This window comes from Amblyomma americanum, chromosome 5, assembly GCF_052857255.1.
Source record: "Amblyomma americanum isolate KBUSLIRL-KWMA chromosome 5, ASM5285725v1, whole genome shotgun sequence".
Taxonomy (NCBI): domain Eukaryota; kingdom Metazoa; phylum Arthropoda; class Arachnida; order Ixodida; family Ixodidae; genus Amblyomma; species Amblyomma americanum.
In genome coordinates, this window is record NC_135501.1 from 209,451,695 (window position 1) to 209,475,822 (window position 24,128).

At 42.0% G+C, this 24,128-nt stretch overlaps 1 protein-coding gene across 2 annotated transcripts in view; it reads right to left on the reverse strand.

Moving 5' to 3' along the window:
• LOC144133567 (alpha-1,6-mannosyl-glycoprotein 2-beta-N-acetylglucosaminyltransferase-like) overlaps nucleotides 1-24,128 on the reverse strand; it is a 44,954-nt gene that overhangs the window by 19,652 nt on the left and 1,174 nt on the right. For both annotated transcript variants that reach the window (XM_077666748.1, XM_077666749.1), the window contains exons 2-6: nucleotides 6,490-6,779; nucleotides 4,642-4,848; nucleotides 3,454-3,551; nucleotides 1,191-1,290; nucleotides 677-810 (exon numbers count right to left, since the gene is read on the reverse strand). In XM_077666748.1, the coding sequence (XP_077522874.1) occupies nucleotides 677-810; nucleotides 1,191-1,290; nucleotides 3,454-3,551; nucleotides 4,642-4,848; nucleotides 6,490-6,732 (782 nt within the window). In that variant the 5' untranslated portion in view covers nucleotides 6,733-6,779. The remainder of the gene's footprint in view (nucleotides 1-676; nucleotides 811-1,190; nucleotides 1,291-3,453; nucleotides 3,552-4,641; nucleotides 4,849-6,489; nucleotides 6,780-24,128) is intronic.

The following is a 24,128-nucleotide window of genomic DNA, read 5'->3' on the forward strand; positions in this document are numbered from 1 at the left end:
AAGTGATGAAATAAACAGGTAAGGGAGTGAGCAAATAAATAGCAAGCAAGTGACAAAATAAATGGGCTAGCAAGTGACCAACCAATAAATTGGTGAATGAGTGAACGAATAAACGAGAGGACCAAACAAAACGGCTAGCAAGTGACCAATAAATGGGTGAGCAAGTGAAAAAATAAGTGAGAATGACCAAATAAATAGTAAATGAATGACCAAGTAAATGGGCAAGCAAGTGGCCTATAAATGAGTGCGTGAGTTGTCAAATAAATAGGTCAAAATAAACCGGTGAGAAAGTGAACAAATAGGTGAGAGAGCGTTCAAATAAATAGGTAAGCGAATGACCAATAAATGGGTGAGAGAGTGAACAAATGGTTGAGAGTGTACAAATAATCGGCGAGCAAGTGACCAAATAATTGGGCAAGGGAGTGAGCGAATAAATAGCCAGTGGCTAAATAAATGGGTGAGTGAGCAAGTGGGTGCGTGAGTGAGCAAGAGAGGTTTAAGGTTTAGCGGTGCCAGGATGACGAAAGGCGAAAGCCAACAAAACTAAGACCAAAGGCTGGGAGTGACTATCATCTTGGCACTACCAAACTGGCTTGCAACCTGAGCCCCTACTGCCATCTACATGCCAAATAATAGGGAGGCGAAGAGGAGTCACTGCCAGAAAAATTGAACTTACTTAGTTTTTTGCTCAGCCTCCATGAGTCGCATGACATGCAAAAAGTCGGGCGCAGCATAGTGGTCTTCTTCCAAAAGAATGAACGGGCCAGCATGATCACGTGTGATGTTCAGACCATCCATTACACGGTTCATCTGGACAAAGAAAAACCAAAGACACCACAATATCACTGTGCCATAAAAAGGTTGTCAGACACCAAACACACGAGTCAAATGCTCACTGCTTCAACTTAAAAGAAAGCATCAGCTGAAAAGGGTAATCGGAGAGAACAATATGAAAGACGTTCAGTCTCACACATCTCTTGCTATTACGAGGCTAGATGTGGCTTCGTGTAGCCTTGTTGTCAAGCTACGTGAAGTAAGAATCTTCAACAAGAAGAGCTTCACAGACCCTAAAGACGTCCTTGCAAAACCAGAAGGCTCCGATGGACCATTATTTCGGAACCACTATGGTACAGTTTCCACAATAAAACAGCGTCAAGACTGCAAAGAACAAAAAGAAGCACAGCCCCTACCTTCCACCACCAGTGATGCTTTGTCTGGGAAAACTTGGCTTCCCGGTAATGGCCAAAGCTGTCCGGGTGCTCGGCGTTGTTGCAGCCCAGTTTCAGCGCGCTGCAAATGCATAAGAGCAGAGACTACTGCATTTGCAAAATATATTGCAAAACAACACAATATCTTTAAGATGTGCATGTTTAATAACACCTTACCTTTAGCTCATAAGTAGGAATGAGAGAATATTAACAATTTTTAGCGCAAATATCAGAAGTATTCAATTCAGTGACGATATGCTGCATTTATTTTTAAATACAGTACCCACGAACAATAGTCATAATACATTTATTATACCCTAGTTTGAATCCGCCATTGCTTGAGCTCACCGATTGCATCGCCAGTATGATAGATGATACTGTAGTTTAGCGTCTAGTTCTCGTTTCGAGTGCTCTCAGCAGTCATTTCGTTTTTTCATATAGTAGAACCCTGCTATAGTAAACTCGGATATAGTAAGAACTTGGACATAGTAAAGTGAAACTGCGGTCCCATGTCACCTCCCATACACAACTGTACATTTTTTTTTTGGTTAGAGTAAAGATTTCTTTCAAATAAAACGGCTATAGTAAAGAGGGTTTGGCCGTGGCGACGTACTTTCCGCGGAATGATGGCAACGCGGCACGCGCGAGGCCAATATTCGGTGATAATTGCATACCAAACGATAAAACGGCGCTTTTTTTTTTTAGATAGCTTCACCATCAAGTTCGGTAGCACTGAGGAGAAGCCAACTTCTTAAATGCCGTGAGGCAAAGCGCGGCGCGAATGAAAAAAAATAAAGTAAAGCGGGCTACGAACGCAGAAAGGAGCAGGGCACAGGTCGCTTAAAAAGAAAAGGCATTCGCAGCGCGAAGCACAGGGAAGCGGCGGCAAGGAACGGACGGGTGGCGGCACTGCGTGGCCACACCTCGATTGCTGTGTCGCGCGTGTAACTATCGCCTCTTGAACGACTCTAAGGCTGCGGAAAACGACACCGTGTTTTTCACGTGAAATCCAACTCGCGCTGTATTCATAGCCGCATTGTATTTGTACAAATGCGGTACTTCGCCAAGACAAGCAAAATCGAAAACGTGATAACACGAAATGTGATAACCCAGAATAAAAATTATCACAGAAAGGGACAATAGGGGCAGGAAGGAAGGTATTTGGAAGTGTTTCTTAACCAACACTGTATTTATTTAGTAGCCAATGAATTACCAGAGAGCGTTCTCAGAGCCATGCCATCACCAACAACTGATATAGTAAAGTCCCTGATATAGTAAAGATTTTTGCTGGTCCAAGTCACTTTACCATAGAGGGGCTCTATTGTATTATGCGCAATCAACCAAAATCTCTGAATGCATGCAGTCCTGTGTCGCTACTTTGTCACATCAAGACTACAACATCCATAGCAACCTTTAACCTTTAAGCTGTTTACATGCCACCCGCCTCAGTGTGCTTTGTTCACTGTTGTCACATACATAGCATTAGAATCTTGAAAAACATAAAATCTGTTTTCTTTGGGCTCCTGCCCTTTCCATCATATTTTCTCTAATTTTCTGGAACAAAATATCTGCTGACTTGTCAGTATCTGAGATCCTATTTTTAATAGTTGTATTTAATTGGAAAACTTGGCCACTTGCACACCCCGATTCACCAACCACACCAACAAACTTGGCTCAACGTTAACTTCTTTTGGGTGCCGCCCAACATTTAAATTCAAAGCAAACATATTTCTGCCTACACAGTGCATCCAGGGCTCAAGAAAGCCAATTCATTAACTTTTCTAATGGTTAACTTTTTACACCCCATGTACAAAACCTCTTAGCAACTGTGAAAATTGCTGAAAACTGTAATATTAAAATACCAAGATTTGTGAAATTAACGCCCCAGAAATTGCAGAATAATTTTCTTCTTTTGAAGATGCTTTGGTGCAAGAAATTCAGAAAAAAAAAAAACTGGTATTGTTTACAAGTGTCAAAATTTGCATAAAAAGAGCAGAGCATGGGCTGCCAAGCTCACTGTTTTGTGGCATTTTCTTATTGGTACAAAAAAAAACACTATTTGTGACAAGAAGGATGCTGAATTCACCTGAAACAAAGGCACTGCTGCTAGGTGTAGCAAGCTCTCAGAAAAAGCTGCGAGTTCGCTTTGTACAGTTGTGTACCTTAAAGGGTTGAAGGACAACCCTTAACTGCCAGCGAAAAGAGTTGGTACACTGACAAATCAGAGCATAAGACAAGCACTCACTCATCTTTCTTGATATTGCGTGGGCAGTCATTAGGGTGCTGGCCAGGAAACTGGTTTGGATACAGTTGGATTGCATGGGGAAGAAATATTTGCATCATCTGAAAAAAAGAAAGCAGTTCCTCGTGAGCAGGCCATACAAGCAGGGGCCACTGCAAATGGCCGCAAGTGCCTGAACTAAAGGCAACTGGACTGGAACGGTCCTCCACATCCAAACGGAGGGCACTGCACATACAGCGGTCACTCCTTAACTTGATCTTGCCTAATTCTAGCTGGCGCTTTGGTCCTGTCAACACGAAGCCTAACGGTAGGGGGCCACCATGCTATCGCTTCAGCCTACGATAAATGATGGGAAAGACAAAACTGGAATGGAAATGGTACAGAGTCATTACGTAGCACCAGCACACTAAAGCGCATCCACCCATGTAATTTGCAACATCTTTTTTTGTATTTTTTTTTAGTTAAGTACAATTTAGCTGAGCCTGTGAACACCTGTGAACGTTTCATGGCTGTCTCCTTTGCCCAGTCTTTTTTTGCACTAAGTTACGCTAAACATGCGTAACGAACTCGCCCAGCAGTATACTTTGCTGAACACCTCTCACGGCTGCACCAAAGCATTCCCTTATCCACGGAACTGAATGCACTGGTTTTGGTGCACTTGTTTTTTGTGCATGAAAATCTGCTTTCAGTTAACTTAATTAAATCCAACTGAGTAAAAATGCAATTCAGTCCAATCTAATTAAACTGAGTTGACTAAACTGAGTTTAATTTAACCTTTCATCTACTTTCGCAATCGTGCTCCCCTGAACACGCTCTACTCTCTGCTCAAAACAAATGACTTGTTGTGAAATTCGACTTTCAGTGATTCAGCAAAGATATGTAAAAAAGCACAACAAAGCACAGACATGACTGCTTCAGGCCACAGCACAATGTTCGACCCGACAATATGGCTTCAACTCCGCACGCACTTAATCGGACACGTGGGCCCATGCCTGCAGCATACGCATGCTCATTACAACGACCTTCACTCGTATAAACACGGCCGATCGGTATTTCGTTTTCATATGTGAACAAGGGCCCCGTAGAGGTCCCGAAATGTCACTTGTTTTTTTACCCCATTGTTCTTCCTTTTCTTGACGAGTGTTAGGTTTTACATAATGGTGTAGCATCGAGGCCATCAGGCACAGTCACCTTGCAGAAGTCGACCTTGTAGGGCAGGCTCTCAACAACAGGGCTGTACTCATCATGACTGAAGATGAGCAGGGTGCGGTTGATGTCACGTGCGGTGCGCAGAGAGTCCAGTAGGGAGACTAGGTAGTGCCATCTATTGTGAACCTGGATCACTATCACAGGATCGCCTGGCAACAGGGGGCCAAACAGCTCCAGGTTGTGGACCATCTGTTTAAGGACACCAAACACAAAGCTAAAGTGTACTGATATCAAAATTCACTTGCTCTCTCACTAGGAATGACAAAATCATTGCTTGCATAATACTGTGCAAAGCATGCAAAGTAGAGTAAAACCTCGTTGATACATTTCAGAGAAGAAAAAAATTTCAGAAAAATCGTCTCATCAAAAAACAAACGATCCAAACCGCCAGTTTCTGAACAATATAACTCTTCAAGAGGAGGTAAAAATGCATTTATTGACGATTTCACTGCACAAAAAGGTCGATTAGCATTTCTTGGCACAGTGTCAATAGCTCCCTTTCTACTGCTCACAGAATTCAGTCCACATTTGTCCGTACTGTCCTTAGCGTGTAAGAAACTTCGCACCGCGTCCGGTCTATCGAAGGAAGTGGCGAAAGTAGCCATGTCTCTTCCTCATTCTCGGATGCTTCGCCTCCTCACACCACTGCATGGCAGAGAAACTGCTGAGGAGGCTTACTTGTCGCAGAGCTGGCCCGATCCCGTGTACTCCCATCGTTGCAGCTCGCATATGATTCACCCCAGCCTTTGGCACTGCCAAGAAACCATTGCATTTTTCTTCATCCCGCACCCCCCGCAGGAATGGCCCTGTAGCACGTCAGCGCATTTTTTTTATTATTATGGTTTGCCCCTTCGCACTTTGATAGCGCAGAAAAGCCACCACGATGGGTCAGTGCTGCTGCATTACACCACACTCCCTTTGAGGATGTCAACACCTACTCTTCAAACACCCAGCAATAAGCACAGTCGAACAATGGAAGGCACTGTTGCACAGGTCGGAAGGCGCCACTCAAGAAAGGATGGTCACTTGGGCTGCGTAGGCTGCCACAGCGCCAGTGCTTGCAGCCATCTGATGTTCAGCACCTCTCTAAAATCTTTCAGAAATAAAGTTGTTACTACCTACCTACCTTCCAGTAGTTCATGTTGCATGTCGCTCAATCTGCCTATTCGTATGTTTCCACACGTGCCGTTGGTCACCAAGTGTATTATACGGCCAGAATTTGTCCAAATTTTGAAAGCAGTAGCTGGGAAATCCTGTTGTCCAGGAACGCATTAAACGAAAGAAAAATAGTGTAACTTTATGGAACTCTTTTTTTTTGTTTTTGCACTCCATTTTGAATTTCTGAATCGGGGAATTATAAGAGCAGAGAAAGGATCAATGAAGTTCTACCGTGTTTTGAAAAGTATAGACTGCTAGGTGCAGATTTTGACTTCTTTAAGACAAGCGTGCACCTGCAACGCTACTCTTTAAAGGTCATGGGGAGACCATTAACTCAAAAATCTGGGGAGGGGGCGAAATGGTGCCTCACGTTTCAACTTTCAGCATGTACCTGTGCTTCGTTCAAATCATCTACATTACCTCCTTATTGATGGCCCTCAAATGAAGGTCAATATATCATTTAATCTTTAGTCTACTTTCTCAATCGTGCTCTCCTTGACATCCTCCACTCTCCACTCAACAGCCATTCTCTACAAATGCTAATCTCATCTTAAAAATTCGGACATGTGATCGAATTGTCGGAGCTTTTACAACTGCATTTCCATCCATATATTTTATCCCCTGCACATCCACTTAGGCAGTGCATGCATAGAAAAATAACGAACCACCAACCTGTGCCTGGTTGAGCTGCGCAACATATTCACGCAGGATCTCAAGCTCGCGCGTGCTGTTGAACAGGGTCCATGTGAGGTTAGGCTGTGCAGCAGCAGAGGAGCCAGGTGCAGAGCCGTCTTCAATGGTGACCTGTCCAAGCAGGGTGAGGCGTGCCTGCAGCCACACAAATGTGACTAGGCAGGCGGCCGCCAGGAACCGGAGGGGCCGCACCCTCCGCAGCTGCCGAGTCACCCACCCCATCTGCCGCCAACGGGCGAGGCCGCGGCACGACCAGCGGCGCACCTCACCTGCGAGAGCAGTCGCCACACGCACCATCTCTTAGTGCCACATCTCAGCTAAATTGCACCTTCATCGCAAGTGTAGAAGACATGGAGAGGTTCCTGAAGGTCGACAGCACTGTCAAGCACTGCTGAGTATGCTTTAGCTTTGCATCCTGGATAATGTCACTGCAATGAGCTGCACTCTTTTCTGTCTGCAATGCAACAAAATGCTGTGGATTCTGTTTGCTAAGGTGCTCTCTACCTATGTTCAGTGAGGTTACAGCTGTTGATATAGATTCAGAGTTATTTTCTGTACTTTTACTATATTTTTACTGTTCAGGAATTTAGGTCACTCCTTCTTACTACTATGTTGTGTGCTGAGTTCTGGTTTTGGTTCTAAGGGGTTTAATGTCCCAAAGCGACTCAGGCTAAAAGAGATGCCGTAGTGAAGGGCTCCGGAAATTTCGAACACCCGGGGTTCTTTAACGTGCACTGACATCGCGCAGTGCATGGGCCTCTAGAATTTCGCCTCCATCGAAATTCTACTGCCGCGACCGGGATCAAACCCACTCAGCCACCGCGGCGGCTGTGTGCTGAGTTCTGTTGTGAAATGTAGGGAAAGTGGAGCAAGGTTAAGTGTGACCCCCTACAGAGCATGCGAAAGCTTCATAGTGAGTTTCAGCATTGCGTGGGCAGCAGTCTGCGGACAATTCCATTACTCTAAGCACGCCACTGCCATGGGAGTGGTGCTTGTTGTAGGTCGCATCCCTAAACTAAGTGACCGTTGTCATACACACGGCACTGTGCTGGTGGCAGTGGTCGCTGACTCACGAGGTCAGTGTGCTGCTACCACCACCACTTCCACTGCAGCATGGCCAGCTCAGGGCTTGTTGATGAGACCAGAGCCAATTACACCATAATGAGCAACATGTTAATTACTTCTTCAATCACATGCTTCTTTCTAGATGTTCTATTGGGTGCTATTGACTTCTGATAAACAGTGCCAAGAAGCATTTCGTGCTTGTGAATCTTCACACTTTGTTGAACAGCCAGCTCAAAACAATGGGGAGGGGGGGAAACGAGGTCATTGCTGTGAACACTGGATCTCCTTGCACTTTGTTCCTCATTAAAACGCGCTTTTTTTTTGGCAGCCGTTCCTGGACAGAAAATCCTGCACGCGTTGTAGCACAATGAGCATTTTGTTTACTCACATTGGTGGCTGTTATCAAGTGGGCATGCAGAATATGCTTTGTTTATCACTCAGAGTACAAAGTAGCAAGTGTCACAGCTCGAAGCATTTTTTTTACTCAGACTAATGGGTCAAGTGGGCACTGAAGATATACATTCTGTTTGCCATTTGGAGTGCCAAGACCATGTTTTGCTATCTGTGTTATGAACAAGTGATCATATGAACATCAAACAGAATGCTGAACTGCCTTAATACCCAAGCCACACGGACAAACTTAATGCCATTAGGTACTTACTGCCCCAAGTTTTAATGGCATTTATGCAGTGTCACACACACAAATTTAATGGCATTACTCTCACTGTCATTCGTGACCTACAGAGTTCGCCAAAACTCATTCGCATGAGCAATGTGTTCTCTCATCCCTAATCCACGCAGAAAAGCATGCAATTTTGTTATAGTCGGATACAACTTAAGTCTGCAGTGAAGCTCCATCCACATTCACGACTGCAACACAGTGTTTCTCCACGACAGAAAAGTGGCCCATTGTTAAAACTTTTCTTGTCACAAAAAGCTAGTCACAACAAAGAATTTTGACACCTGGCTTGTTTAATAAAGCCAAACATTAAAAGATTTAGTTTACTTTGGGATTGGCTAACGGAGAAATGTAGGTGGCTCAATGTTTAACAACTGCTGTTTTTTGAAGTTGTATCCTACATAGTAACAACTTCCTAACCAGCATCAAGTGGTTTGTATTCAACTTTCAGTCAGATGAGGCGTCTCTACTGGATTTTCAATGTGAAGGGCGCCATTTGTACCAGCACTTCTGACAGATACTTTCCATTTGTGTACTCACAAGCAAGTTATTGGCCACTTTTTTGGTTTGCCAAGCAAGCACAGCAGCATTTTCTCCAAAATAATTTTTATATCACATTTGAGCAACTTTGCCGAGTGTGCTCATAGCACATTTATATTCAGGTAAACTTTTTGAATGCCTCACAGGCGTTATCGTCACTGCGACTTTCGTATAATGACATTAAATGTGGACGTGTAGCACCAACTCTGAAAATAATGACATTAACAAACTTAAGGCCTTAAGCACTTACTGCCATCTCTTGTTGCGTGTGGCACGGCACTCACAATGAGCATCGCAAGGAACCTTTCTAGAGCCCATTTGCCTCTCATGCTGCACCAGGCCAAGAAAATTAAATCCGCAAAGATGTCGTCATAACCTGTCTCGTACAATGAAAGGAGTCACAGAATTCAGTTGTGATGCAAGCATAGGTCGGCAGACTCACTTGGGCTCACTCAGGCTCATTTCAGATCATGATCCGAGTCGTAAGTGAGTCCGGACTCATGTTCAGATCATGATCTGAGTTGTCAGTGAGCCCGGACTCACGTTCAGATCATGATCAGGCTGGCTGAAAGATATAAGAAGGACCTAAGACAAAATGTGGATTACTTGCGTGACACGGCACACCTTTCGCTATATGTACAAGTTTACCCTAGCAGACACAGCAAACTGTGGCATATTCCAACATGCCGCACAATATATGGTACATATAGCCTAGCAAACACGCTACCCCGTCTTTTAAATAAGTTTCATGCTGCAAAAGTTGATGTATCACGAGCATGCCACAAAAATATACAGGATGTATGTGCTACTTTTTAGATTTCACCATGCTTTCACTGCTTCCTTATCTCTTTCATTCCATAAAGTGTTGACCTGATTTGAATAACCAATGACATGTTTTTCTGTGACGTATATTTTTCTGTTGCTTTTTTGTTATCATTTTTTGTGTATGCTTCATTTCCTCATTGTCTTTTCTAATGATTTTTGTGTATGTATGTTGCCTGCTGCCCTGCAATGTAGGGGCTGAGGGGCATGTCAAGCCACAATTTCTGGCTTTTTTCCCTCGACCCTCACCATGTATACATGGGAAATAAATTGAAATTGAAAAAATTGAAATTGAAATCTAAGTTATGTGTTCGGGCTCACATTCCGATCATGGTCTTGGTCATGGTGAAAGTGGGCCTACATTCGGATCGTGATCCGAGTCCTGCCTTTCTGGTCAGTCCAGTAGCGTGTGGGCCTATCAAATCTAATTAGTCCATGATGTGAGATTAAACAGTCACATGATCATAAGTGAATCTATAATACCGATTGGGCGCGAGTTTACAATGTTCATAAAGATGATGATGATGAATTTTTATGGTGCAAGGGCAGCTTTGGTCAAAGAGTGCCATGGCACAAGGTGCTGCCGACTACTCAAGGTGGGGTCAAAGACCCATTTCCCAAGCATTTCACCCTAAAGAAGCAGAGCACCGGGCCAGGGGAAGCTTGTACCCATTGTATCACCGCTGCGTACCTGGTGGCACTGGGGATCGAACCCGCACCTCCCGCATACGAGGCAGATGCTCAAACCAAGAGGCCACCGCTGCGGTCACAATGTTCATAAAAGCGAGTTTCCTATGCACTTGAAAATACTGAATATGCTTTTGGTCGAGATGATGATGTAGAGCAATTCCACTGTTTCGTGGCAGTTTTTGTGGCTACTGCACTCTAGAACATTACTAAAAGGCGAGACGAGTTGATTAGTCACCGCGCTTGGTCTCGTTGGATATTAGCTGTGGTTTGCTGTATCGCAATTGCTCTAATTCTTCCTTTGCTGTTTTTGAATTTATTTCAGAACACATGCAGTGGTCTCAGGTCTTTAACGTCCCGCGAGCGGCAGCTTCCTCTAGGCCTCTCAGCCAGGCCTGGCTACAGGCTAGCTGCAGTTAAGAGCTCATTGCAGCACCATGTTTTGAACATTTTTTGGCATTTTAGGCACGTAACTTGGGCTGTTGGGCATAAAAACAATTTATCTGTCCGAAGTGTGAGCTTATAGGAGTCCGGAATCAAGGCGGGCTTGGTTGAGTTATGAGTTGAAATGTGCGAGTGAGCCCGAATGAGTGAGCGCAGATAAACCATGAGCCGAAATGAGTGAGTCAAAATGAGTGAATCCAGGTGAGTCGTGCGCCTGAGTAAAACTGAGTCGCTATGAGTGGCTGACCCCGCATGACTCGTGAGGCTGAGTGAGCGCAACTGAGTTGTGAGCCTAAACGAGTTGAGTTTATGAGTTCAAGTGAGCCCGGGCCTTTGTGAGTGTGAGTGACCCCATAGGTTGACCAAACAGTGAGCCTGAGTGAGCACTCATGATTTTGCAGAGGTATGGATGCAAGAAAGCTGCAGGCAACAGGAAAGCGTTCCACATGCAGCTACAACAAATGCATGGAGCCTACCGCTAATAGGGAACAAACAGAAAGGTTGATTTATAGCGCGGGAACATGAAGGCACAGCAGCAACAGGTGGTGGAAGCTTTAGACATGAATTACAGTCGCACTATAGTAAAAGTGGAAAGAACAAAAACAAGATAAAAGAGAATGGCAATTGTGCACTAGCACACAGAGTACAGAAAAAGTAGCGTGCATAAATGAAGGACATTTTATTTCCACCTCACAGTCACATGACCCCCCCCCCCCCCCGAGAAACTATTCATAGCACCAGCTCCTTTCCATACCTTGCAATGTTCAAACCAGGAATGACCCCTCCTGTGCAGTCTTGTCCAGTTGTTATGGCGTATGCAATATTGTCTTTTGTCCTTGTTAATAATTTCTCCCTCCTCTCTTATAAAGAACACAAGGCAAATGTGATGAACTCTCCCCTTTAACAACAATGACTCTGCACGCAAGTCACTCAGCCAGACAAATGCCCACCAAGCACAAAAGTCCAGCGGCATGTTTTGAAAGCAAGCTTTGTCAACAGCAAGTAAACAGGACACACTTACAAATCCTACACTCTTGTAGAGAGCAAGAATGAAACAACAAGCCAAGCTACACTATGTGGCATGGCAAGCACGACTACATGGCCCAGTGAAATGCACACAATTCTGTTTCGAAACAGCTGCAATACATCGAGCAACCTGCATAACCAGGCAACCAAATAAAGCTTTCTATCAAACCCAACAAGTTTCCAGTACAAATTACACGCGCTCAGTACAACAAGGCAACAAAGAAGAAAATACATTACACTGAACAAAAACCTAGCAAGTGCATGTATTTGCTGCAATGCGAGTGAAATATTAACAATGTGAAATGTGCACTGGTCTGAATATCTGGTAACATGCACGCCTTAGTCAGTAGCTGTGAACCTCTCAATAAACAAGTCTAGAAAATTTAAAAGAAAAACTGCCACAGAAAACTGCAATGTCCTGTACACACGTGGTAAGAGGTGATGGCGAGTACACTTCAAGGTGAGCGAGCCGTAATGGGTAGCACAACAGAATCCAGGCCAGTAAAAAGCAACAAGCGTGCCACATGTGCACTGCCGAGTGGAAGACAACGCAGCAACTACAGCAGGCAGCACGGCAGCTGCTTCCTGCCACATGCAACTTGGCATTTAAACCGAAAGCAATTGGAAAAGGTCGAGAAACATATGTGGCAGCTGCCTACCGTCACAGCATGTAAACAAAGAAGCGCAGCTGAACCGGAACAAACTCGTGTTCAGATATTTTTTCTGTTACAGAAACAGCCAAGTAAGAGAAAAAATATGGTACAAAGAAGATGCTGCAACTCTTCCTCACTCTGGCATGCTAAGTGACTCTCATGCAAAAGGGGACAAGAAGTAATTTTCAAGGGAGGATTGACTGAATGTAAACTGAATGCTCAAAAAGGATGCCACTGGTTAGCTAAGTGGGACTCCGAAGAAGTAGTTTATTGGGATGGTTAATCGGGCAAATTGTCACAACAAGAATGCCCAATCGATTTCCAAGCGTCAAATCATGGTAGAGCAAAACTCCGCAAAACACTGCAGCATAAACAAGTGCAAGAAAGGCATTGAAAAGCCTTTTACTCCAATAATCTAGTCTCAACTAATGAAATTTTTACTTTGAATTGTTTGTCCAAAGGCTTTTCATGCACAGGAACTATCTTCATACCTTTGTTGTATCAATCATCGCTCCTGATACCTTCAAGTCTACCATCTCAGACCACCTACTTTGGACTGTTTATATATATATATATTTTTTAACGGCTCTTTGAAATGTCGATCAGCCTTGAGAGCAAACAAATGAAACGGATCTCTTAAAAAGGGGTGTGAACTAGTTTTGAGAAAACAGAGTAATGTCAGCATGACAAAAGTGATTTTAATGAATCAATTCTTCAGAAATGTCAGAAATCAGGCCATGCACCTCACAAGCATCGTGAAGAATGAACTGCTTTCTGGAGATGAGTCAGTTTTAAATTAAAATCATGGGAAAGCAGCGATAGCGCAAAGCTGGCCCTTTTTGCATTACTCACAATTGAAATTGTAGACTAATTCAAAGGCTGAATTATTTACGCAGGCATCATATTGACTAGGCAAATGTATAGCAGCAGAGCTTTTATGTAAGCTACAACCAGTGCACAGAAATAAAACAATTTCTAAAGAACTCTTTAACAAGAATTTGTTACAAGAGACGCAAGACTGAACAATAGTTCCAGCTACCTATCTGTCTGATCAGAACAGATGACATGTAACATACACCCTTTGTCAAAAGTACAGAGCCCAGGGGTCTGCTTTCGAGCCACACCATGTGGCAAGTGACGCGTTCTTAGTGGATCAAAATCTCCTGAAGATGAGAAGAATTTTTGTCCTCCCCCTCCAAAAGATTGGACTGCCACAAATGCTACTCGAGCCTCACTACACGGCTTGAAAGCAAGCCCTCTGGGCTTAAAAAACTTGTGACAAAGGCTGTACATGCATACTGTTTTGATCACCCGAGATATCTTTCCCTTTTAACTATGCCAGCATAGACGATGTGTACCATAGATATGTCTGTAATTTGCCTTTCGAATTCAAATGAGTAGATTCAATTACTCAGATGGTATTAAACATGAAAGTAGCTTCACCACAGCTTCATTTTTGTGCATTATTTGATTTTGCTCCATATACCATAAAAACGTTTAAAAGCATATAAACCAGCACCCTACGCATCTTAAGTTATCAGAACATCTAGCAAGCTGCTCTCATCAAGAACTTTGATTTTTCCATGTTCTTCCCGATAATTTCAGGCAAAATTCCTTGCACTCCTGCAAAGGTAGACAAAAGGAGTGTGAAGTTCCCTGTATGATAGATTTCTCTCTACTAATGACAAATGCACTAATTACACTGAACACTGAGCTTTTATAATGTCAGAAAATGAATCGCAGCTACCACCACAACCAACCACTTTCGCAGGCAAGCTGTGGTGCGTCAAGACAGCTTTTAGCAGCACACAGAACCCCAAGGTTAGACTACACCGCGATTCACTTTCGACAACGAGTCCCTTTTGGTCTTGACGTCACAATCAAGTGGGGGGAAAACACTTCTATATTTAGATCCAATTTTTCTCACCAATGAATAAACACCATAGCCAGAAAGAACGACAGAAGTGATTTTCTTACTAAACATAAAAAATGGACAAAGTTGTCCTCAGTGTCCCTATAATAACCAAGTCTACCTTCTTTTTCTTTTAAGCATCTGATATTCACAGTGAAGAAGCAAAACAGAGTTAATTTGGCTCACTGCTGGTTCCGGCTTCTTCCATGGAAACTACTTTAGAATGTAGAGTCTTCTTGCTTAGCACCAGTTCAAACTTAAAGCAACCAGCACAGCAAAAATTAGCACGAACAGTGCTCGCTTTGTGGACAACAACAACAATGGTATGCAGTCTTTGAACTGGCAAATCCAAAACCTTTTGATATCCCATCCCAAGTTAATTGATCTTATGGAGAAATCTTCCTCTCTCTTTGCTTTTCGTAAGCGGGCGAAAAGTTACTTTCTGGGAAATGCACTATAATTTTTTTTCTTTTTTCTGCCTACATCCTTCTATTGATTGCACATTTGTTTTATTTTCTAGGTACACCGTTAGTTTCAACACATATGCTGGATCTGTGTCTGCTGTTGCAATGCTCTGTTCTGTGGTTTTTTTTATTTTTATTTTCTGGGTATACATTTAGTTTCTATAGATATGTTTGATCTGTCTTCTCTTGCACTGTCCTTTTCTATGATTTTTTTTAGACGTGTTTTCTGATTAATAAGAATAGAATGAATGTTTATATTAGAAAGTTGTGTTGTACAAAGATAGATAGATAGATAAAGAGGAGGAGGGAAAGGCAGGGATGTTAACCAGAAAGGGGTTCCGGTTGGCTACCCTGCACTGGGGACATTTACATTGTGATCATTATATTGTTTACGTATGTGTATATAAGTGCTCCTTGGTGCTGTGTTCGAGTGTTGCTTAGGGCCTAGTCAGGCGGATCGATTTTTGCCTTTTGCCCTCTGCACCAAGGCACTGTGTTCTCTGAATTTCTTGAATAAAAAAAAACAAAAAAATAGAATAAAGGTATCTGGCCAAGATGTCACATCTTTTACGTGTGCGAAACAAAAATATTTCATGCAATGTGGTACTCGCAGTACTGTTGAAAATCACAGTTGGTCCTTTTCCCTTACTTGGCTAACTTTCTGATGCTATTCCTGACAATTCCAGCTTTTCCAGGCCTCTAGACACACTTGAGTTATATGCGAATGCGTCCAATTTTACCATGCGTTGCAACTTTGTCACCTTTATCAGACGACTAAAGGACAAAGTGTATAGCATCAGAGTAACCAAGCCTTCAATATCGCCAAACAATGACATGCTGGTACAGCATACACTCTCATGTCCTTCACTCTGTCATCATGCATGTATTTGTATTTTTGTTAACACATCTGCAATTTTTCTCGTATATGCCACACAGTGTGCTACGTTGTTTGCCCAAGTGTTGAGTTTTAAGTAGGGAGGTGGGGACACAGCAATGAAAACTATTTTAGTTATAGACGCACAAAATGTAACGAAATTTGTCACAGCACGCCACATTTTACGCAGATTTCTGAATTACATTTTATTGTAAGCTAGCTACTATAGTTGTTGAGCAATTACAATTTACACCCTCATAAAGTCATCCCCAAAGCATTAAACAATTAAAGAAAAAGTGCACAAGTTTCTTATGCCTGCATGTTTGCAAAGCCTGTGCATTAAAGCTGTTAGTTTGATTTTACATGTTCAGTACTCATGAAAATAAAAAGTTAAACTCCAGCTTGTGTATTTGCATCGAAACATTTCTTTAAAAAATAACTTTCAATGGCTATCCCATATATACATAAAAAAACCAACAGCTTTATTGCAGTCCCAACATCTTGGGATTCATTTGCAAAAAAATAGAACCATTCTACTGTCATTCATCATGAAATGCCAAAGGTAGGAGTGATAGCAGTTGCAGAAAAAGTGCAAGCTGAGAAAATCAGTTTATTCCCTCATTTATCGCCTTGTCTGCTTTTGATTTTGGTTAGAGAAATGTGACACTATGACCAGCACAAGCTATGATCTGTAATCTTCACAGTGATGCATAATCAGGGACTCCGGAACTTTTTCTTTGAGCGGCAAAGGGGTGGCAAGACTTTTGAGTTTTTGTCATTTTAATTATTAAATGTTTTCATTTAGATTTCTCTTTTGTTTATATTTTATTATTCTGCACTGTTTTAAGGTGTAATTAATTAATGCATATTAAACTTAAAATGAAACTGGCAGGTTTATAAATATGTGCCACCAGTGTCTCACGAAACATGAAGATCATGTGCGAGGACACAACTTAAAAAAAAAACAGCAGTTGGTAACAATTGGCCACCGTGCGCAGCACCCTGCATTACTCAGCTGACCAATTACAACAAAGAACAAAATCAGCTTTTTAATGTCTAACTATACCAAAAAAGACAAAGGCATCAAAATTTTTGAGCTTATAATTTCGTCTCATGGTTAGCTTATTGTTTCGGTAAAAAAAGTTCTAACAACGGTCTACTTTTTGTCACAAAGGAGTCCTTTTCGGCAGTCCTGATTGTAGGCAGAGCTTCAGACTTAAGTTGTATCCAACTATAGTATTCATTCTCCTTCAGCTAAAATCTTCTAGTTTTGCCATTTTCATTGTCATGTTCGCGTTTCATATGGCGCTGATGCACATACACACGAGTAACCGAGTGCACTAAGAACGTTTCCGCAGAGGCTGTTTCAACTCTGCTATCACGCTCATGAACAGGGGTCAGTCAATCAACAAATTCTTTTGGGACCTGAGTGGTTTCCGTTACTCGAACAAAAGGGTTTTAGACTGGCTATGAAGCCAACTAACTCAGCCACACTGTGCTTTGCATAAATAATGTCTTAGAATTGAAGCATTTATCAGAAATATGATCTAAGCGCTAACATTTGGAGACTGAGGGGCACTGGCCCCTCTGGACAAATATTGGGGGGGGGGGTGACGGCTGCCACCCTTACACCACCCCCTGTTCCAGTGTCCCTGCGCATAGAGATACTAAGGTGGTAGTGTTCCATCATTTGAAAGCTGCAGAATCTACGATGCGCTGCGACTATTAGAAGTGCAATTCCCTTGCAATTTCTGAAAATCACACAAAAAAGCTTTTTTTTTTCTAAATTCCTATAAAATATTTCACTAATTTTTTGGTAAGAGACTGATGAGGGCCTGAGGATCACTAAAAAAAGTGTAATAGAAAATTATGACCAAATGGCCATTTTATTTTCCGTGTCCCCTCATATGCTGCCCTTTTATTCTGAAGCCCCTGTATACAGTGAATGAAATAAACAACCATTATCCACAAGCTGCGAGAGTGTACCGACAATGAAAATGAATCACTCCGCAGCACAATATATAGTTCCAATTCTACTAAAGAGGTGCTATCTTTCAAAATCAAAGAAAAAACTGCACTACATACGAAAGACAGGCGAGACGTTTACAACTGGCCTTGAAGTGAAAAATGCTGAACTAAAGAAGCCCACTAGCCCAGTGGAAAATGCTTTAGTTGAGCGGCTGTGCAAACAGAACTGTGTCAACACCTACAAGAGCAGGTCAACACCTCTGAGCGAAACCAGCTGAATGTGCTTTTCAGAGAACTATTCATCACAGCAATGTCGCAGTATTGAGACATTCACTCATGCTGGCAACAGCATATATGTCCCCTGAATGTAGCATAGCAAAGCAGCTGCTACAAGAAGTTGCAACAAGTCCAGTGCATATGTGTTGGTTGTTTGCATGAATCTGCAATATGCAATAAAGCCCAAATGAAACTGAAACTTCACACAGCTGGTCTCTTTTGTAAAAATCCAATCTTCTCAAAATATACCGTGCATCTCAGAACTACAAGAGCTGCCAGAGGCAACAACAACACAGCGTGAAGAACAGATATACACAGCAAGAACTGTGCCTTGACAAAGCCATTCCACAGCATGGGACCCTCTGCATAGTGTGAATCATCTAATTATGGTATGCACTGTGCATCTAACAAAAGTGCCATGCAGCCAACTGCAAGCAATAAATTTAGGCGGGGGTGCATTTTTTTTACTTTTTTTGGGGGGGGGGGGGGGGTGGGAGGGGGGGGTACATGCTTCAGTGCATGCTTCAGATAAGAATTTCAATCCTGTGCAACAGTTTCACAGTGTGATGACATGCTACTAGAGCACCCCAAACCAGAGAGAGTTTACACTTCAGTGTCTTTTTAAAAACAAAGTGTGCTGCTGTACTACAAGGAAATGCAGCACACAAAAAAATGTACCAAGCTTTCCAGTAACGTCACCATAAATCATAAGAATGTTGCCATCACAAAAAGTTTGTGAGAACCTGTATGCTTTTATGCTTTATGTTCTCCACCTGCCATACTACGCTGTGCAGCAAAATATAGCAGAGGTATAAAACATGTCAGAGTTAAGTTGTATATTACAAGATCTTTATTTGTCACTTTTGCCGTACAAAAGGACCAGCTGCTATGCAGAAAGTGCGAAAGTAAGCAACATACAGTAAAATTTATAGCTGCCACCTGTCCCAACAGCTTTATGCCTGTATTTTGTCACTTGTAGTGTATGAGACACTACATCTTCACAGCATGCATGTGTATATGATGCATCCATACTATACACATAAAGAAAAGTAAATTGAAGGCAATGCTAAAGTCCTCACTCGTGCATAATGAGCTTGCATTCAGATGCCATCCCAGTAAAAAAAAAAGTGGAACCAACCGAGTTTCCAATGGGATTCAATGGGAGCCAGTTGCAATGGGAACACATTCAAAATCGTGCAGCGGGGTTTGTTAGTAACAAGTATTTTTTTAATGTTCGTAGTAGCTATATCAAACAGGAGCTGAACAGGGACTTGCTACAGGATCGCCAATTGCGAATTAGGTTGAAATTTCTCTACCACATCTATCTCAATAAAACCGGCATTAATCCTAAAACTTATTTGCTGCTACCGCATTTCTTATCCAGAAGGTTGGACCACGAATGGAAAATGCGCAAGACAAAATGCCGCACTGACGCTTTCAAGCATGCTTTTTTCCATATGCCATCAATGAATGGAACAAGCTGCCCCATCGTGTAGTCAAATGCTAGTCCAAGGCTATGTTCCAAGCACTGTTGTCGGATCTGTGACATGCTCAGTCGCTGTTTCCCGCCTTTTAATGCGAATGCATTATGTGCCCCATTAGCACAAAAACCAGCATTCATAGCCATCCATGGCAAAACAATTCCTCAGTGACATTACCATGCTCTCGCATGACATCAGCAGTAGACCATAAGATAGTGACATCTACAGCAAACAACAAAAAATAAAATTTTTCCTGAATGCGCAAGGAATTGAACCAAGGAGCTTCAGATTGCGAGGTGAGCACGCAACCTATAGGCCACAAAGCAGCGCTACTACTCGGCAAGTAAAGGTGAATGTGTACACGTTTCCTTACGGCTGTATGCTAATGAGTAGGTGTGTACTTAGAATCTTTAGCGAACCTCGCAACAGAGCTCACAATGAGACAATGCTTTCGCATTCAAAGCACGTAAGCAGACTTCAGTGCCGTCCGTAATTTACTTCTTTCCCGTTTTTTCTTTCCTAATTGGCAGAACATTGAAAAAGTGTGAATGCATAGTTGGCACTTTTTTTTTTCATCATTCATTTTATCTGGTACAAATGGTTAGCCCATGCCATATGCTCTACTTGCGTATGTATGCCACCCCCTGTATTTACGCCTTCATGGCACTGCAGGAAATGCAAGTAAATAAATCAATTGTGAACAATTTTTTCCAGATCGATAGCTTAAATGGATTCCCAGTTAGGTAAATTGAGTTTCGAACTGGTTCCAATTGAAACTGCTGCTCCAGTTGAACAATGCAAATATGCTGTCACTAAGACACAGTGGTAGTGCAACCGGTAGGCCACGTTCCATTTGGAAACTCAACTGAATATCAGCTGCACCCACTGAATCCATGTGATTAATGTGATAGCATTAAGGGTCCCGTTCAGCAGCAACCCCGGTGTTGACGTGCCGAGAAAGGCAGATGGCAGTTAAGTGAATGATTGATCACGAGAGGTTGCTCAGGAAGAGCAACCTGGCTCTAACAAGCTCGACAGGTGGCTGTGTTTGAAACACCTGCAGGGCAGTGGTGCATCGCTTAACCTCTGCAGCACTGCATCAGGAACGGTATGAGCAATCCCCGTGATCTACAAATGTAATCTAGAGAATGACAAATTACAAATTACACGTATATGGACATGTAGGCAGAATTGATTGCCAATCTACTGGTGACACACACAAGGTTATATGCGGCGCTATTTATAGGTCCCCTTCAAATGATACGTCTGAATTCTGCCAGAACTAGCACTCCATAAACTATCACTCGAAAATAAAAATGTCTTCATTATGGGCGATTTTAATATCAATATGCGTGACATGAGTAATCCCACCTGCGTCGACTACACAACCTGTTTCTACAACTATGGTTATGCAAACTTAATTAGCACCCCTACGCGTTGTACTGACCATGGTTTACATTCATTATTTGATCATATTCTCTCCAATTTTCCCACTGCTCCTCCAGTTGGTGTGATAGACTGTGATGTCACTGATCATTTTCCGGTATTTCCTCACGCACTATCATCCCGTTGCAGTAACTACAAGTCTACTAAGAAGTCAGTTTTTGATAGCGAAAAAATATATTGAACTGATCTTTCATACATTTTGGGTCTCTCGGACCCAGAAGTGGCTGTACATGAGCTGTCGAAAATAATTAAATCAGCATTCAAAAAATGCACATCACTCCAATCATCCACGAGGAAATATGATACTCCCATTTCCCCGTGGATAACTACTGCTCTTTTAAACTCTCTGAGGAAAAAAGAAAACATGTAAAAGAAAACTAAACGCCAGCCGTTCAATCTTCGTCTTAAATTGAGATATAAAAGGTATTCCAGTATACTAACATTGCTTCTAAAGAAAGCTAAACGATGTTATTATGAAAACCAGTTCTCCAGACATACTAACAATTCTAAACGAAAATGGCAGCTGCTTGACGAATTTCTGAAAATTCGTAAGTCACCTAATGTCGTTAAACCTATTTTTCACGGTGGTGTTACTTTATCTGATCCCGAGGAAATGGCGAATGCATTTAGCAACTATTTTTTCAATTCATCTAATTAACCTTTCTCTTCGTTGGGCGCACCATCTCTTGAGCGCTGCCCTCATTCCTTCTTTCTTACCCCCACGTGTCCAGACGAAGTTCTATCCGTAATTGCTAATTTAAAGACGACCGGCCCCAGCGTTGACAATATCCATGGAAAGCATGTGAAAAGTATCCGATCATTGCTTGCACCAGTCCTCAGCCACATCTGCAATCTCGTTTTTAAATCTAGCAGTTATCCCAAGCAGCTCAAGATAGCGAAAATAATAACGGTCTTCAAAAGAGGTGATCCAGCTCTGCCAAATAATTATTGACCAATTGCAATTCTTCCCTTTCTGGACAAAATTTTAGAAAAATTAATTGAAATAAGGTTGTTAAGTTATATTGAAAAATTTCACATATTGACAGATAGTCAACACGGCTTTCGCAGCGGACTATCTACAGATACTGCGATAGCCTCTCATAGAGTGCGTTAGGCTGGCTATTTATAAAGAAATGTTCTCAGAAGCAGTATGCATAGATTTTAGTAAAGCATTTGATCAACCAGTCCATCTTGTTTCCCAAACTAGAATCATACGGTATCACTGGACCTCTCCTAATGCTCCTCAAGAGCTTTCTCTGTGACCGAAAGCACATAGTCTCTATTAATGATCACGCATCTAACATAGCTTTAATTAACAAGGGTGTTCCACAAGGTTCTATTCTAGGCCCTGTATCGTTTTTGCCCTACGTTAATGATTTACCGTCCTGTTTAAAGAATTGCAATAGTATACTATATGCAGATGACTACCTTAATGTCATCGCACCAGGACATTAATCAGCTCATACATAACCTACAATATGACCTTAATTCTCTTGAGCATTGGTGCCACATTAACCGCCTGTCTGTGAACGTCACTAAGACTTGTTTTCAGATTTTCCATCCCCCTCAGAAGCCATTGCCCATTACACCACTACTATACCTCAATTCTGCCGCTATTTCGTTACAAGATCGAGTTTCATTTCTGGGTGTTACCATTACCCCTCACTTAAAATTCCATCATGTAGCTGAAACGTGCAAAAAATTTCGTATGGGTTACGCACACTAATTAAAGCCCGAAGCTATTTCCTAATCCAAACTTTATTATCCCTTTACTACGCATTCATACACAGCCACTTAAACTACGATATCTCATCTTGGGGTAACACCTATCATATTCATCTCCAGCCTCTAATAAAACTGCAAAAGCAAGCCATGCGCATCATAACCTATAACCCTCGAATGTCACCCTCACGCATTTTGTTCACAGATTTAAACGTTCTACCTTTCTCGGCCCTTTATTTTTACAACATTGGTATCCTATTCTTTAAGATCCTTCATCATCAGTTCCCGCTAAGCGTATTTTCTCCCGGCACGCTCATAAGCAACATCATCACACGTTTTTCGCTGCGTAATAACATATTACTACCTAAGGTCAGAACTAACTACGGGAAACAATGCCTTAGTTTTTCATCCATATCATTTTGGAATTCTTTGAACTTAGACATCAAACTAATACGCTTTCTTTGTTCAAGGTCAAATTAAAGCTTTTCCTTCTTAATGTGTGATTCTTTCTTCTTTTTTGTTATTGATCCTATGTATCGCGGCATCTGTGAATATTTATTGTACATTCTCCTGCATTATATTGTTTGTATTTAAATATTTCGGTAACTCATATTTCACTATGTACTCATTCTCTGCGTCACTAATTAATGTATTGTGTATTTCTTATTTTGTTGCTTATTGAAATTTATTGTCATGGGAGGTCCCACCCGCGGTCTTGTACCATGGGACCTCTCGATGTATACGTTTGTAACTTTGTTCGAATTCATTACTAAACTTTCAACTTTCAACCTAGGCGACAGAAAAGGAGTACTGCTTGGGAGGGGGATCTCTAAAGTTAAGCGTTATGTGATGGTGAAAGAAAGAGCAGTGTCTATGTCTGTGAAGTGATATGCAAAGAGGAACCCAGGCCACTGGGGGGACCCGTTAACACTACTGCATCATACCCTCAAAGCAGAGCTTAAATATCCCTCAAGTTTTTTGACAAACAAGGCAGAACTGCTAATATTGTTTATATAATCATAGCTATGAGCAGCTTAACCTACTAAACTGTATTTATCATTTGCACTACCATACATGTGGTCAAAATTAAATGAATTAACTGCATTCAATGGGCAAGAGCCATTGGCCCCAGTATGAGAGTCTCTAAATGGGGCATATAAATAGGAGAAGAAATGTGTTCTGTAAATATATGTATTGAGCTTACGCTAATAGTGTCAAACTAAAGTGTTTGTTGTGTGTGACATATGCTTGTCTGTTTGCGTTGTTTTCCATAGCACGTGTGTAATCCTCAAAATTTCTATTCCCTTGTAAAAATTTTGGCACAAGGAATTCAGAGCGTCTCCCTTGAGTCCTCAAAAGTCGGTTTTCCTTTTGCACCTTAATAACGTCAGTTGAGTTGTACGAATATTGGGAGGTGAATTTTGTGAAAATTTTCTTGAGTGCACTAATTGGGTACAATTGGTCGGGCCCAACTGGTGTTCTAAAAACATAATGGGAAATGGGAACCAGTTGAAAATTGCATTTTGAACCAATTTGGTCTCAATTAGAATTTCGAACGT